The following is a 13,450-nucleotide window of genomic DNA, read 5'->3' as shown; positions in this document are numbered from 1 at the left end:
GCTGTATGGTGATGATTCTGGTGTAGTGGTGTGGTCAGCATCGTGTGATTGCCGGTGGTATGCTATGGTTGGTGATGTAAGCTGTATGGTGATGATTCTGGTGTAGTGATGTGGTCTGCATCGTGTGATTGCCGGTGGTGTACTATGGTTGGTGGTGTTAGCTGTATAGTGATGATTCTGGTGTAGTGATGTGGTCTGCATCGTGTTATTGCCGGTAGTGTGCTATGGTTGGTGATGTTGGCTGTATGGTGATGATTCTGGTGTAGTGATGTGGTCTGCATCGTGTGATTGCCGGTGGTGTGCTATGGTTGGTGATGTTGGCTGTATGGTGATGATTCTGGTGTAGTGACGTGGTCAGCATCGTGTGATTGCCGGTGGTGTGCTATGGTTGGTGATGTCAGCTGTATGGTGATGATTCGGGTGTAGTGACGTGGTCTGCATCGTGTGATTGCCGGTGGTGTGCTATGGTTGGTGATGTTAGCTGCATGGTGATGATTCTGGTGTAGTGACGTGGTCTGCATCGTGTGATTGCCGGTGGTGTGCTATGGTTGGTGATGTTAGCTGTATGGTGATGATTCTGGTGTAGTGACGTGGTCAGCATCGTGTGATTGCCGGTGGTGTGGCATGGTTGATGTAAGCTGTATGGTGATGATTCTGGTGTAGTGACGTGGTCAGCATCGTGTGATTGCCGGTGGTGTGGCATGGTTGATGTAAGCTGTATGGTGATGATTCTGGTGTAGTGACGTGGTCAGCATCGTGTGATTGCCGGTGGTGTGCTATGGTTGGTGATGTTAGCTGTATGGTGATGTTTCGGGTGTAGTGACGTGGTCAGCATCGTGTGATTGCCGGTGGTGTGCTATGGTTGGTGATGTCAGCTGTATGATGATGTTTCGGGTGTAGTGACGTGGTCAGTATCGTGTGATTGCCGGTGGTGTGCTATGGTTGGTGATGTTAGCTGTATGGTGATGATTCTGGTGTAGTGACGTGGTCTGCATCGTGTGATTGCCGGTGGTGTGCTATGGTTGGTGATGTAAGCTGTATGGTGATGATTCTGGTGTAGTGACGTGGTCAGCATCGTGTGATTGCCGGTGGTGTGGCATGGTTGATGTAAGCTGTATGGTGATGATTCTGGTGTAGTGACGTGGTCAGCATCGTGTGATTGCCGGTGGTGTGCTATGGTTGGTGATGTCAGCTGTATGGTGATGATTCTGGTGTAGTGACGTGGTCAGCATCGTGTGATTGCCGGTGGTGTGCTATGGTTGGTGATGTCAGCTGTATGGTGATGTTTCGGGTGTAGTGACGTGGTCAGCATCGTGTGATTGCCGGTGGTGTGCTATGGTTGGTGATGTCAGCTGTATGGTGATGTTTCGGGTGTAGTGACGTGGTCAGCATCGTGTGATTGCCGGTGGTGTGCTATGGTTGGTGATGTCAGCTGCATGGTGATGATTCTGGTGTAGTGACGTGGTCAGCATCGTGTGATTGCCGGTGGTGTGCTATGGTTGGTGATGTCAGCTGTATGGTGATGATTCTGGTGTAGTGACGTTGTCAGCATCGTGTGATTGCCGGTGGTGTGCTATGGTTGGTGATGTCAGCTGTATGGTGATGATTCTGGTGTAGTGACGTGGTCAGCATCGTGTGATTGCCGGTGGTGTGCTATGGTTGGTGATGTAAGCTGTATGGTGATGATTCGGGTGTAGTGACGTGGTCAGCATCGTGTGATTGCCGGTGGTGTGCTATGGTTGGTGATGTCAGCTGCATGGTGATGATTCTGGTGTAGTGACGTGGTCAGCATCGTGTGATTGCCGGTGGTGTGCTATGGTTGGTGATGTTAGCTGTATGGTGATGATTCTAGTGTAGTGACGTGGTCAGCATCGTGTGATTGCCGGTAGTGTGCTATGGTTGGTGATGTTAGCTGTATGGTGATGATTCTGGTGTAGTGACGTGGTCAGCATCGTGTGATTGCCGGTGGTGTGCTATGGTTGGTGATGTTAGCTGTATGGTGATGATTCTGGTGTAGTGACGTGGTCAGCATCGTGTGATTGCCGGTGGTGTGCTATGGTTGGTGATGTTAGCTGTATGGTGATGATTCTGGTGTAGTGACGTGGTCAGCATCGTGTGATTGCCGGTGGTGTGGCATGGTTGGTGATGTTAGCTGTATGGTGATGATTCTGGTGTAGTGACGTGGTCTGCATCGTGTGATTGCCGGTAGTGTGGCATGGTTGGTGATGTTAGCTGTATGGTGATGATTCTGGTGTAGTGGCGTGGTCTGCATCGTGTGATTGCCGGTGGTGGGCTATGGTTGGTGATGTCAGCTGTATGGTGATGATTCTGGTGTAGTGACGTGGTCAGCATCGTGTGATTGCCGGTGGTGTGCTATGGTTGGTGATGTCAGCTGCATGGTGATGATTCTGGTGTAGTGACGTGGTCAGCATCGTGTGATTGCCGGTGGTGTGCTATGGTTGGTGATGTTAGCTGTATGGTGATGATTCGGGTGTAGTGACGTGGTCAGCATCGTGTGATTGCCGGTGGTGTGCTATGGTTGGTGATGTTGGCTGTATAGTGATGATTCTGGTGTAGTGACGTGGTCTGCATCGTGTGATTGCCGGTGGTGTGCTATGGTTGGTGATGTTAGCTGTATGGTGATGATTCTGGTGTAGTGACGTGGTCAGCATCGTGTGATTGCCGGTGGTGTGCTATGGTTGGTGATGTTAGCTGTATGGTGATTATTCTGGTGTAGTGGTGTGGTCAGCATCGTGTGATTGCCGGTGGTGTGCTATGGTTGGTGATGTTAGCTGTATGGTGATGATTCTGGTGTAGTGACGTGGTCAGCATCGTGTGATTGCCGGTGGTGTGGCATGGTTGGTGATGTTAGCTGTATGGTGATGATTCGGGTGTAGTGACGTGGTCTGCATCGTGTGATTGCCGGTGGTGTGCTATGGTTGGTGATGTTAGCTGTATGGTGATGATTCGGGTGTAGTGACGTGGTCAGCATCGTGTGATTGCCGGTGGTGTGGCATGGTTGGTGATGTTAGCTGTATGGTGATGATTCGGGTGTAGTGACGTGGTCAGCATCGTGTGATTGCCGGTGGTGTGGCATGGTTGGTGATGTTAGCTGTATGGTGATGATTCGGGTGTAGTGACGTGGTCAGCATCGTGTGATTGCCGGTGGTGTGCTATGGTTGGTGATGTTAGCTGTATGGTGATGATTCGGGTGTAGTGACGTGGTCAGCATCGTGTGATTGCCGGTGGTGTGGCATGGTTGGTGATGTTAGCTGTATGGTGATGATTCGGGTGTAGTGACGTGGTCAGCATCATGTGATTGCCGGTGGTGTGGTACGGTTGGTGATACGATTTAGGTTGTTATATCAAGGCACATGCTGTTAAATCTTATCACTAGTGTTGCGGTTACACAATCATTCTGTAACCTCATTAATTGTTCCACAATACGATGATATGGTTGGAGTGAGGGCAATACCGAGATGGGACGAGTTGTGCTACATTGTGTCTGTGCGGTGTAACCTGACTCCTGTCCTAACCATCTTATGTCTGTGTCATGTCTGTCACTCACTGCTTATGAGACATAGGGGGGACGTATGAGTAATGGTGCACATGTAACTGTGCTGTAACCCATAGCAACCAGACATTTGCAGAGTCTGGAGTTACAGCACATTTTTCCTGTGCACCAGTTGTGATAAATGTCACCCATGGAATATTCCCCTCCCACTGCAGGGTGACTGTTACGCCCTCTCTTGTCACGGAGGCTTCATGTTTGCTACAGATGTCTCCGCGTCTTACACAATCCCCCTTTTCTGTTATCAGGGCGGCTTTGGCGTCTGCTCATCAGGGACAGCCCCTTCCTGACACGCTGAGCGTCCTGCAGAGTACCCCCCAGGTGCGAGGGATGCACACTATTATCAGGTGAGCCCCCGGCACAGGTACACCCCTCAGACACTATTATCAGGTGAGCCCCCGGCACAGGTACACCCCTCAGACACTATTATCAGGTGAGCCCCCGGCATAGGTGCCACAGCTGGTGATTACAGTGTTCTCCGTATTCCAGGAACAAGGACACCAATCGAGACGAGTTCATCTTTTACTCGAAGCGCCTCATGCGTCTACTGATTGAGCATGCACTCTCCTTCCTCCCACTCAATGTAAGTGTCGTAGTGTAGAGTGGTATGTTATCTGCTGAGTGATCGCTCTCCTTCCTCTTAGTGTAAGTGTTCAGTAACTTTATAATACAGTATCTATCGGCTGATGGAGGACGCTCTCATTCCGCCATGTTGTATAATACAGTATCGGCTGATGGAGGGCGCTCTCATTCCACCATGTTGTATAATACAGTATCGGCTGATGGAGGGCGCTCTCATTCCACCATGTTGTATAATACAGTATCGGCTGATGGAGGACGCTCTCATTCCGCCATGTTGTATAATACAGTATCGGCTGATGGAGGACGCTCTCATTCCGCCATGTTGTATAATACAGTATCGGCTGATGGAGGACGCTCTCATTCCGCCATGTTGTATAATACAGTATCGGCTGATGGAGGACGCTCTCATTCCCCCATGTTGTATAATACAGTATCGGCTGATGGAGGGCGCTCTCATTCCCCCATGTTGTATAATGCAGTATCGGCTGATGGAGGACGCTCTCATTCCGCCATGTTGTATAATGCAGTATCGGCTGATGGAGGACGCTCTCATTCCGCCATGTTGTATAATACAGTATCGGCTGATGGAGGACGCTCTCATTCTGCCATGTTGTATAATACAGTATCGGTTGATGGAGGACGCTCTCATTCCACCATGTTGTATAATACAGTATCGGCTGATGGAGGACGCTCTCATTCTGCCATGTTGTATAATACAGTATCGGTTGATGGAGGACGCTCTCATTCCGCCATGTTGTATAATACAGTATCGGCTGATGGAGGGCGCTCTCATTCCGCCATGTTGTATAATACAGTATCGGCTGATGGAGGACGCTCTCATTCCACCATGTTGTATAATACAGTATCGGCTGATGGAGGACGCTCTCATTCCGCCATGTTGTATAATACAGTATCGGCTGATGGAGGACGCTCTCATTCCGCCATGTTGTATAATACAGTATCGGCTGATGGAGGACGCTCTCATTCCGCCATGTTGTATAATACAGTATCGGTTGATGGAGGGCGCTCTCATTCCGCCATGTTGTATAATACAGTATCGGCTGATGGAGGACGCTCTCATTCCACCATGTTGTATAATACAGTATCGGCTGATGGAGGACGCTCTCATTCCGCCATGTTGTATAATACAGTATCGGCTGATGGAGGACGCTCTCATTCCGCCATGTTGTATAATACAGTATCGGCTGATGGAGGACGCTCTCATTCCGCCATGTTGTATAATGCAGTATCGGCTGATGGAGGACGCTCTCATTCCGCCATGTTGTATAATACAGTATCGGCTGATGGAGGACGCTCTCATTCCGCCATGTTGTATAATGCAGTATCGGCTGATGGAGGACGCTCTCATTCCGCCATGTTGTATAATGCAGTATCGGCTGATGGAGGACGCTCTCATTCCGCCATGTTGTACAATGCAGTATCGGCTGATGGAGGACGCTCTCATTCCGCCATGTTGTATAATCCAGTATCGGCTGATGGAGGACGCTCTCATTCCGCCATGTTGTATAATGCAGTATCGGCTGATGGAGGACGCTCTCATTCCGCCATGTTGTATAATACAGTATCGGCTGATGGAGGACGCTCTCATTCCGCCATGTTGTATAATGCAGTATCGGCTGATGGAGGACGCTCTCATTCCGCCATGTTGTATAATACAGTATCGGCTGATGGAGGACGCTCTCATTCCGCCATGTTGTATAATGCAGTATCGGCTGATGGAGGACGCTCTCATTCCGCCATGTTGTATAATACAGTATCGGCTGATGGAGGACGCTCTCATTCCGCCATGTTGTATAATGCAGTATCGGTTGATGGAGGACGCTCTCATTCCGCCATGTTGTATAATACAGTATCGGCTGATGGAGGACGCTCTCATTCCGCCATGTTGTATAATACAGTATCGGTTGATGGAGGACGCTCTCATTCCGCCATGTTGTATAATACAGTATCGGCTGATGGAGGACGCTCTCATTCCGCCATGTTGTATAATACAGTATCGGCTGATGGAGGACGCTCTCATTCCACCATGTTGTATAATACATTATCGGCTGATGGAGGACGCTCTCATTCCGCCATGTTGTATAATACAGTATCGGCTGATGGAGGACGCTCTCATTCCGCCATGTTGTATAATGCAGTATCGGCTGATGGAGGACGCTCTCATTCCGCCATGTTGTATAATACAGTATCGGCTGATGGAGGACGCTCTCATTCCGCCATGTTGTATAATACAGTATCGGCTGATGGAGAGCGCTCTCATTCAACCATGTTGTATAATACAGTATCGGCTGATGGAAGACGCTCTCATTCCGCCATGTTGTATAATACAGTATCGGCTGATGGAGGACGCTCTCATTCCGCCATGTTGTATAATACAGTATTGGTTGCTGGAGGACGCTCTCATTCCGCCATGTTGTATAATACAGTATCGGCTGATGGAGGACGCTCTCATTCCGCCATGTTGTATAATACAGTATCGGCTGATGGAGGACGCTCTCATTCCGCCATGTTGTATAATACATTATCGGCTGATGGAGGACGCTCTCATTCCGCCATGTTGTATAATACATTATCGGCTGATGGAGGACGCTCTCATTCCGCCATGTTGTATAATACAGTATTGGTTGCTGGAGGACGCTCTCATTCCGCCATGTTGTATAATACAGTATCGGCTGATGGAGGACGCTCTCATTCCGCCATGTTGTATAATACATTATCGGCTGATGGAGGACGCTCTCATTCCGCCATGTTGTATAATACATTATCGGCTGATGGAGGACGCTCTCATTCCGCCATGTTGTATAATACAGTATTGGTTGCTGGAGGACGCTCTCATTCCGCCATGTTGTATAATACAGTATCGGCTGATGGAGGACGCTCTCATTCTGCCATGTTGTATAATACAGTATCGGCTGATGGAGGACGCTCTCATTCTGCCATGTTGTATAATACAGTATCGGTTGATGGAGGGCGCTCTCATTCCTCCATGTTGTATAATACAGTATCCGCTGATGGAGGGCGCTCTCATTCCGCCATGTTGTATAATACATTATCGGCTGATGGAGGGCGCTCTCATTCCGCCATGTTGTATAATACATTATCGGCTGATGGAGGACGATCTCATTCCGCCATGTTGTATAATACATTATCGGCTGATGGAGGGCGCTCTCATTCCGCCATGTTGTATAATACATTATCGGCTGATGGAGGACGCTCTCATTCCGCCATGTTGTATAATACAGTATCGGCTGATGGAGGGCGCTCTCATTCCGCCATGTTGTATAATACAGTATCGGCTGATGGAGGACGCTCTCATTCCGCCATGTTGTATAATACAGTATCAGCTGATGGAGGACGCTCTCATTCCACCATGTTGTATAATACAGTATCGGCTGATGGAGGACGCTCTCATTCCGCCATGTTGTATAATGCAGTATCGGCTGATGGAGGACGCTCTCATTCCACCATGTTGTATAATACAGTATCGGCTGATGGAGGACGCTCTCATTCCACCATGTTGTATAATACAGTATCGGTTGATGGAGGACGCTCTCATTCCACCATTGTTGTATAATACAGTATCGGCTGATGAGAGGACGCTCTCATTCCACCATGTTGTATAATACAGAATCGGCTGATGGAGGACGCTCTCATTCCGCCATGTTGTATAATACAGTATCGGCTGATGGAGGACGCTCTCATTCCGCCATGTTGTATAATGCAGTATCGGCTGATGGAGGACGCTCTCATTCCACCATGTTGTATAATGCAGTATCGGCTGATGGGAGGGGCGCTCTCATTCCGCCATGTTGTATAATAACAGTATCGGCTGATGGAGGACGCTCTCATTCCGCCATGTTGTATAATACAGTATCGGCTGATGGAGGACGCTCTCATTCCACCATGTTGGTATAATACATTAATCGGTTGATGGAGGACGCTCTCATTCCGCGATGTTGTATAATACAGTATCGGCTATGGAGGACGCTCTCATTCCGCCATGTTGTATAATACAGTATCGGCTGATGGAGGACGCTCTCATTCAGCCATGTTGTATAATACAGTATCGGCTAATGGAGGGCGCTCTCATTCCGCCATGTTGTATAATACAGTATTCGGCTGATGGAGGACGCTCTCATTCCGCCATGTTGTATAATACAGTATCGGCTAATGGAGGGCGCTCTCATTCCGCCATGTTGTATAATACAGTATCGGCTGATGGAGGACGCTCTCATTCCGCCATGTTGTATAATACAGTATCGGCTGATGGAGGACGCTCTCATTCCGCCATGTTGTATAATACAGTATCGGCTAATGGAGGGCGCTCTCATTCCGCCATGTTGTATAATACAGTATCGGCTGATGGAGGACGCTCTTATTCCGCCATGTTGTATAATACAGTATCGGCTAATGGAGGGCGCTCTCATTCCCGCCATGTTGTATAATACAGTATCGGCTAATGGAGGGCCGCTCTCATTCCGCCATGTTGTATAATACATTTATCACACATGCCACTGACTGCCTTTCTCTCATGTATTTGGTCTTAGCCAGTAACGGTGGGAGACCCCTCAGGGCAGCTTGTATCAGGGGTAAAAGATTCCATCGTCAGAGGGTGAGTAAATGATCTGTTGTTCAGCATTTTGTATTGTTTTGAAAATGGGTTAAATAAAACATATTTCATGGCTGCATGGAATGGTAATTGTTGAACAGTAATATAAAAGGATTTTGGTAGTCGCTGTAAATTTCTTATTCAGTGTGGTATAGAGGGCTCGTGCATAACAATACATGGTGACCTGGAAGACAGGGCAGCCAATTCCGACACCCCTTCTTGCTGAAGCAATGGCCTGTAAAAGGGACGCCTTCCAGGATAGGAATTTTAGTTTCACGTTTTCAAGAGGCTTGGCCCGTCTCTTCTGTAGTGCTGGAAGGACCAAGTTACGGTCACCATGGAGCGACCAGTGAAACCTAAGGGGTTTAGAAATGAATTATCCTGTGAGGAAAGGTATGGGCCTTGAGAATAGTGGCCATGGCCGATACTTGGGCTACTTGAGAAGTTAATCGCAACCCACTGTTTAGGCCATTCTGTAAGAAGGACAAGAGGCGCGTCAAGTTCTAGATAAAGTATGAACTCATTTTGTTCTCACAACCAGCTTATGTAGGTTTTTTCCACACTCTGTGGTAAGGTTTCTGGCCTTGATCATGGTCTGAAAGACCTTCTCAAATAACCCCTTACCTCAAAGTATCATGGCTTCACCAGCCATGCTGTCAATGGCAACTGAGTCTTGGGTTTTGACTTAGGAAGATCTTCTCTGAGAGGTGTCCTCCACCATGGTTCTGCCACCATTCTTAGGATGTCGCCTTTATGAGTATCTAAGGGAGCTTGGGAATTGGTAGGAAATTATATTATAGTCGGGTACTTCCATGGCAGATGTAAAAGAGAAAAATACAGCACTGGGAATAGAACAACGAATTCAAATAAAACAAATTATCTTGTTGCTCATATCATTAAAACCATTTTTTGTATTTTTCAAAAAATTACCCATCCAATAATGAATTGTGCACGCTTGGTTGCATCGACTTGAAGATGATTATGTCTTAATCACAAATGTCTATACTATAACCGGTTATATGTAAGGACACGGTCCTCTCCTCCTGCCTGCAGTGTAGTATAAGTGTCCTTAGTGGTATGTGACATGATATAAATGTAGGTAGATCTGCCTCCATAAGTTATGGTCAATATCTATTGTCTTTTATTTTTATTCTTATTTCAAAGATTATCGTGATTGTACATTTTGTATAATTTGCATTATATTAAGTTTTAGGTTATGATTTGTTTTAATGGTATAATGAATTAGAAAAGTGAGCTCTGTATAAGACAGACCTATGGATGTCCAACTGCAAGAGATTGACAACTAATTACTGTGGAGTATAAATACACTGAGGTTTGGATCTCCTCCTACCATCCATTTAGTTTTGCAATGGAAGATTGACTGGTGCACCACCCTCACTGTGCACTACTAATCATAATTATATCAGGGTCTTTTACTGGACACAGTAGAGGGCTAACACCAGATTCGGACTGAAAACTAAAGGATATAAGAAGGAAATTTCAAGTATTTGCTAATTAGTGTCTGAACGTTTTCATCTTTTGGAAATACTATTCATCTATGTGTCTTTTACTCCAAAAACATACTAGTAAGTTAATTGGCTGCTAGTAAGTTAATTGGCTGCTATCAAATTGACCTTTAGTCTCTCTTTGTCTATGTGTGTGAGTGTGTGTGTTAGGGACTTTAGACTGTAAGCTCCAATGGGACAGGGACTGATGGGAGCAGGGTTCTCTGTACAGTGATGCGGAATTAGTGGCGCTATATAAATAGCTGTAGCTCTTGATACTACAAAATCCTGATTGTCCGATATTCGGTGCACACTGTTCAGATTTGAGGACTTTTCCGTATCGGAGATGATTTTCTTCTCCTTGCACATGCTGGTACGTAGTAGAAGGAGAAGAGACCGTGTGCTATAATTGACCACTTCCTGGGATGTATGGCATGTTGGCTCAAAAAAGTGAGCCTCCCCAATTGCCCAAATACTGCCATGATTGCTGGGACATGACCTTCTGCCCAGCGCGTTATCCTAGCTGTCTCCTTCATCGCCAAAGGGCTCGTGGTCCCTCCCCCCTTGGTGATTTATGTATGCCACCACAGTGGTATTGTCCAACGGTATTTGTATGGGACAGCCGCTTAGGAGGGACTGAGCTTCCAGCTGAGTGTTTAGCATTGCTCTGAGTTTGAGAATGTGTAATGGTTAGTTGTGACTTCTCTTGGGACCAAAGTCAGAGGTCCAGCGTTGCTGATCCCCATCTCTGTTGCCTTGCATTTGTGGTTACTATGGTGCAGTCCTACAGTCCAGAAAGGGGACATCCCTTGCTGAGCTTTTGGTACGGTATAACATCACCCCTTTTTGACCTTAAGAGAGCTGACATGACCCCCATGACCTTTGTAAATACCCTTAGTGCTGTGGACAGACCAAAGTGTAGAGCTTAGAACTGGTAATGGCTGTAATGTATTCCCAGATTGTGATATGGAGATACGCATCTCTAATGTCCTTGGAAAAGAGAAATTCTTCTCGCTCCATGGCATTGATGACCGATTGAACGGACCTCATACTGTATTTTTTTCACCCACGTTTGCAACTAGAAAAACGTTTGAAAAATAACCCCAAACCCTCCTGCTCTAGCAAGACTGTGACAATCAAACCCACCAAGAGGTAGTATCTGGATAGCCCCCTGAATGGCCCTTCTCATAGCTCTGTCTTTCGAGTTGGGAGTGAAAAAGAACTGCTAAGGTGGAGGCCGCAAGAGTGTCAAGACACAGTCCTTTCTTATGATGCCTCTGACCCATGACTTCGAAGAAGACCTGATCTACTGGTCCGAAAGAGCAAGAGATGGGCTCCACCACATAGCTCTCTGGGTAGGGAGGGATTTCTTCATGCACAATGTTTTTCAGCTGGCTTGGAACCAGGACACCTGCCCCAGCCAAGTCTGCTTACGCCTTCGGTGACCACTACTTGGAGTAACGATCTGGCCTCTCTTGTAGACGTTACTCTTGATTTACCCGAAAAAGAAAGGACCGGAATCTATGGCATCTTGGCTTTGGGGCATTAACTGATAGGGAAAAGAGGACAGTTTCCTCAAAAGGTAACACTTTCAGAGTCCTTTTGGTCTTCATATCAGTCTGCCAAGACCTAAGCCAGAGAGTACATCTTGTGCTACTGCTAAGGCTTAGGGCTCTGGGAGTGACTTTGACCAGCGTCTCCTAAATACTCTGATGCTTCCTTCTTTACAATGGTCCACTAAGGGCAGCAACTCTGATCTGGGCATCCCTGGTTGTATTTAGAATCAGGGTGGTAGGGGCTCTTTTTGGTGAGCTTACCTTGGACCGTCTGCGCTTTTGACAGGGGTTTCTTAGGGATTGGTGCTGCCGGTTACGGATTCTTCAGGTGTTCGTTTTCCGATCTTTTTGTTTTTTGCCGTGGCGCAACCTGTGGAGAGAGAAGAGAGAAAAGAAGAGAGAGAGGGGGGGGGGGGGGGAGAGGAGAGAGAGAGGGGAGGGTTGTAGGGGGGGGCAGAGATGGCGTGTGGGAGAACACAGAAATAGGGCCGGTACCCAGCAATATACTCCTGGGGCTTAGTGTAGTTTTATAACTCTTTTTGCTGGTGTGTGGTTCTATAGCTCTTTGCCCTGTTTACAGCCCTAATTGCACTGTATATTGTGGGGGGATAGGTACCTCCTGTGAGGGGTGTGACTAGTGCTAAGAATGGGGGGGGGGGGGTGGGTTTAAGGAGCTCTTATATGGCTACAGCTAATTATAGAGGCAGTATGTCTCGTGATAGCCTCTATTTTATGTGCTGTGATACGTATTATATTTTTTGAAATTGGCGCTATAATGGACTATGTGTGGTTAACAATGGGGGGGGTTTGTTATAGGTGCGGGTGTGTGTGTACTTTTGCTCGGGTAAGCTCTTACAAAGAGCAGTTTGGTAGATGTCAGGCCCCTCACCCCCATTCTTAGCACTAGTCACACCCCCTCACAGGAGGTACCTAACCCCCCACAATATACAGTGCAATTAGGGCTGCAAACAGGGCAAAGAGCCTATAGACCCACACCAGCAAAAAGAGCTATAATACTACACTAAGCCCCAGGAGTATATTGCTGGTACCCTGGCCTATTCTGTGTTCTCCACAACGCCATCTCTGCCCCCCCCTACACCCTCCCCTCTCTCTCTCTCTTTCCCCCCCTCCTCCCTCCTCTCTTTGTTTCTCCTCTCTTTCTCTCTCTTCTCTCTCCACAGGTTTACGCCACGGCAAAAATAAAATAAAATCCCCTGGTTGTATGCCCTCACTGATCTGCAGCCCCCGTTTTTCTTCCTTTCTCAGATCACCCAAGTGGGCCTCACATGTGGCATCTGGTTTTGAATGTCCATTTGGTAATCTTGGCTGGCACTTGAAACATGTGAAGGGACATAACCAATTTTCCCCCTGACCACACTTGGGCCTGGAAGTAGTCCCCTTCTTTTCTGACATGATCTAAGAGAGAGACAGAAAAAGAGTTATGTACCTGCCCAAACACCAATGTAAAAAATAGCAGTAAGAGTATAGTGACAGTTTTATAGTTTCATTGTTATTGAACACCGTACACAGAATGCACCATAAGGTATTTACATGTCACATAGGGCTCAATAACAATCAGCATATACAGAAATGCAGCATATTCCTA

General features: G+C 47.3%; 2 protein-coding genes across 2 annotated transcripts in view; one reads left to right on the top strand and one right to left on the bottom strand.

Moving 5' to 3' along the window:
- LOC142142541 (uridine-cytidine kinase-like 1) overlaps positions 1-11,749 on the top strand; it is a 62,206-nt gene extending 50,457 nt beyond the window's left edge. Inside the window, exons 10-13 of the mRNA XM_075200420.1 lie at positions 3,820-3,918; positions 4,061-4,154; positions 8,722-8,786; positions 11,680-11,749. Of these exons, the coding sequence (XP_075056521.1) occupies positions 3,820-3,918; positions 4,061-4,154; positions 8,722-8,786; positions 11,680-11,749 (328 nt within the window). The remainder of the gene's footprint in view (positions 1-3,819; positions 3,919-4,060; positions 4,155-8,721; positions 8,787-11,679) is intronic.
- A 388-nt stretch (positions 11,750-12,137) lies between these two features.
- The window catches only part of LOC142142540 (uridine-cytidine kinase-like 1), a 19,245-nt gene continuing 17,932 nt past the window's right edge, over positions 12,138-13,450 (bottom strand). Inside the window, exons 5-6 of the mRNA XM_075200419.1 lie at positions 13,077-13,260; positions 12,138-12,214 (exon numbers count right to left, since the gene is read on the bottom strand). Of these exons, the coding sequence (XP_075056520.1) occupies positions 12,138-12,214; positions 13,077-13,260 (261 nt within the window). The remainder of the gene's footprint in view (positions 12,215-13,076; positions 13,261-13,450) is intronic.

Source organism: Mixophyes fleayi, chromosome 3 (assembly GCF_038048845.1).
Source record: "Mixophyes fleayi isolate aMixFle1 chromosome 3, aMixFle1.hap1, whole genome shotgun sequence".
Lineage (NCBI taxonomy): Eukaryota > Metazoa > Chordata > Amphibia > Anura > Limnodynastidae > Mixophyes > Mixophyes fleayi.
Note: the sequence above shows the minus strand (reverse complement) of the source record. Positions and strands in the feature narration are given on the sequence as shown.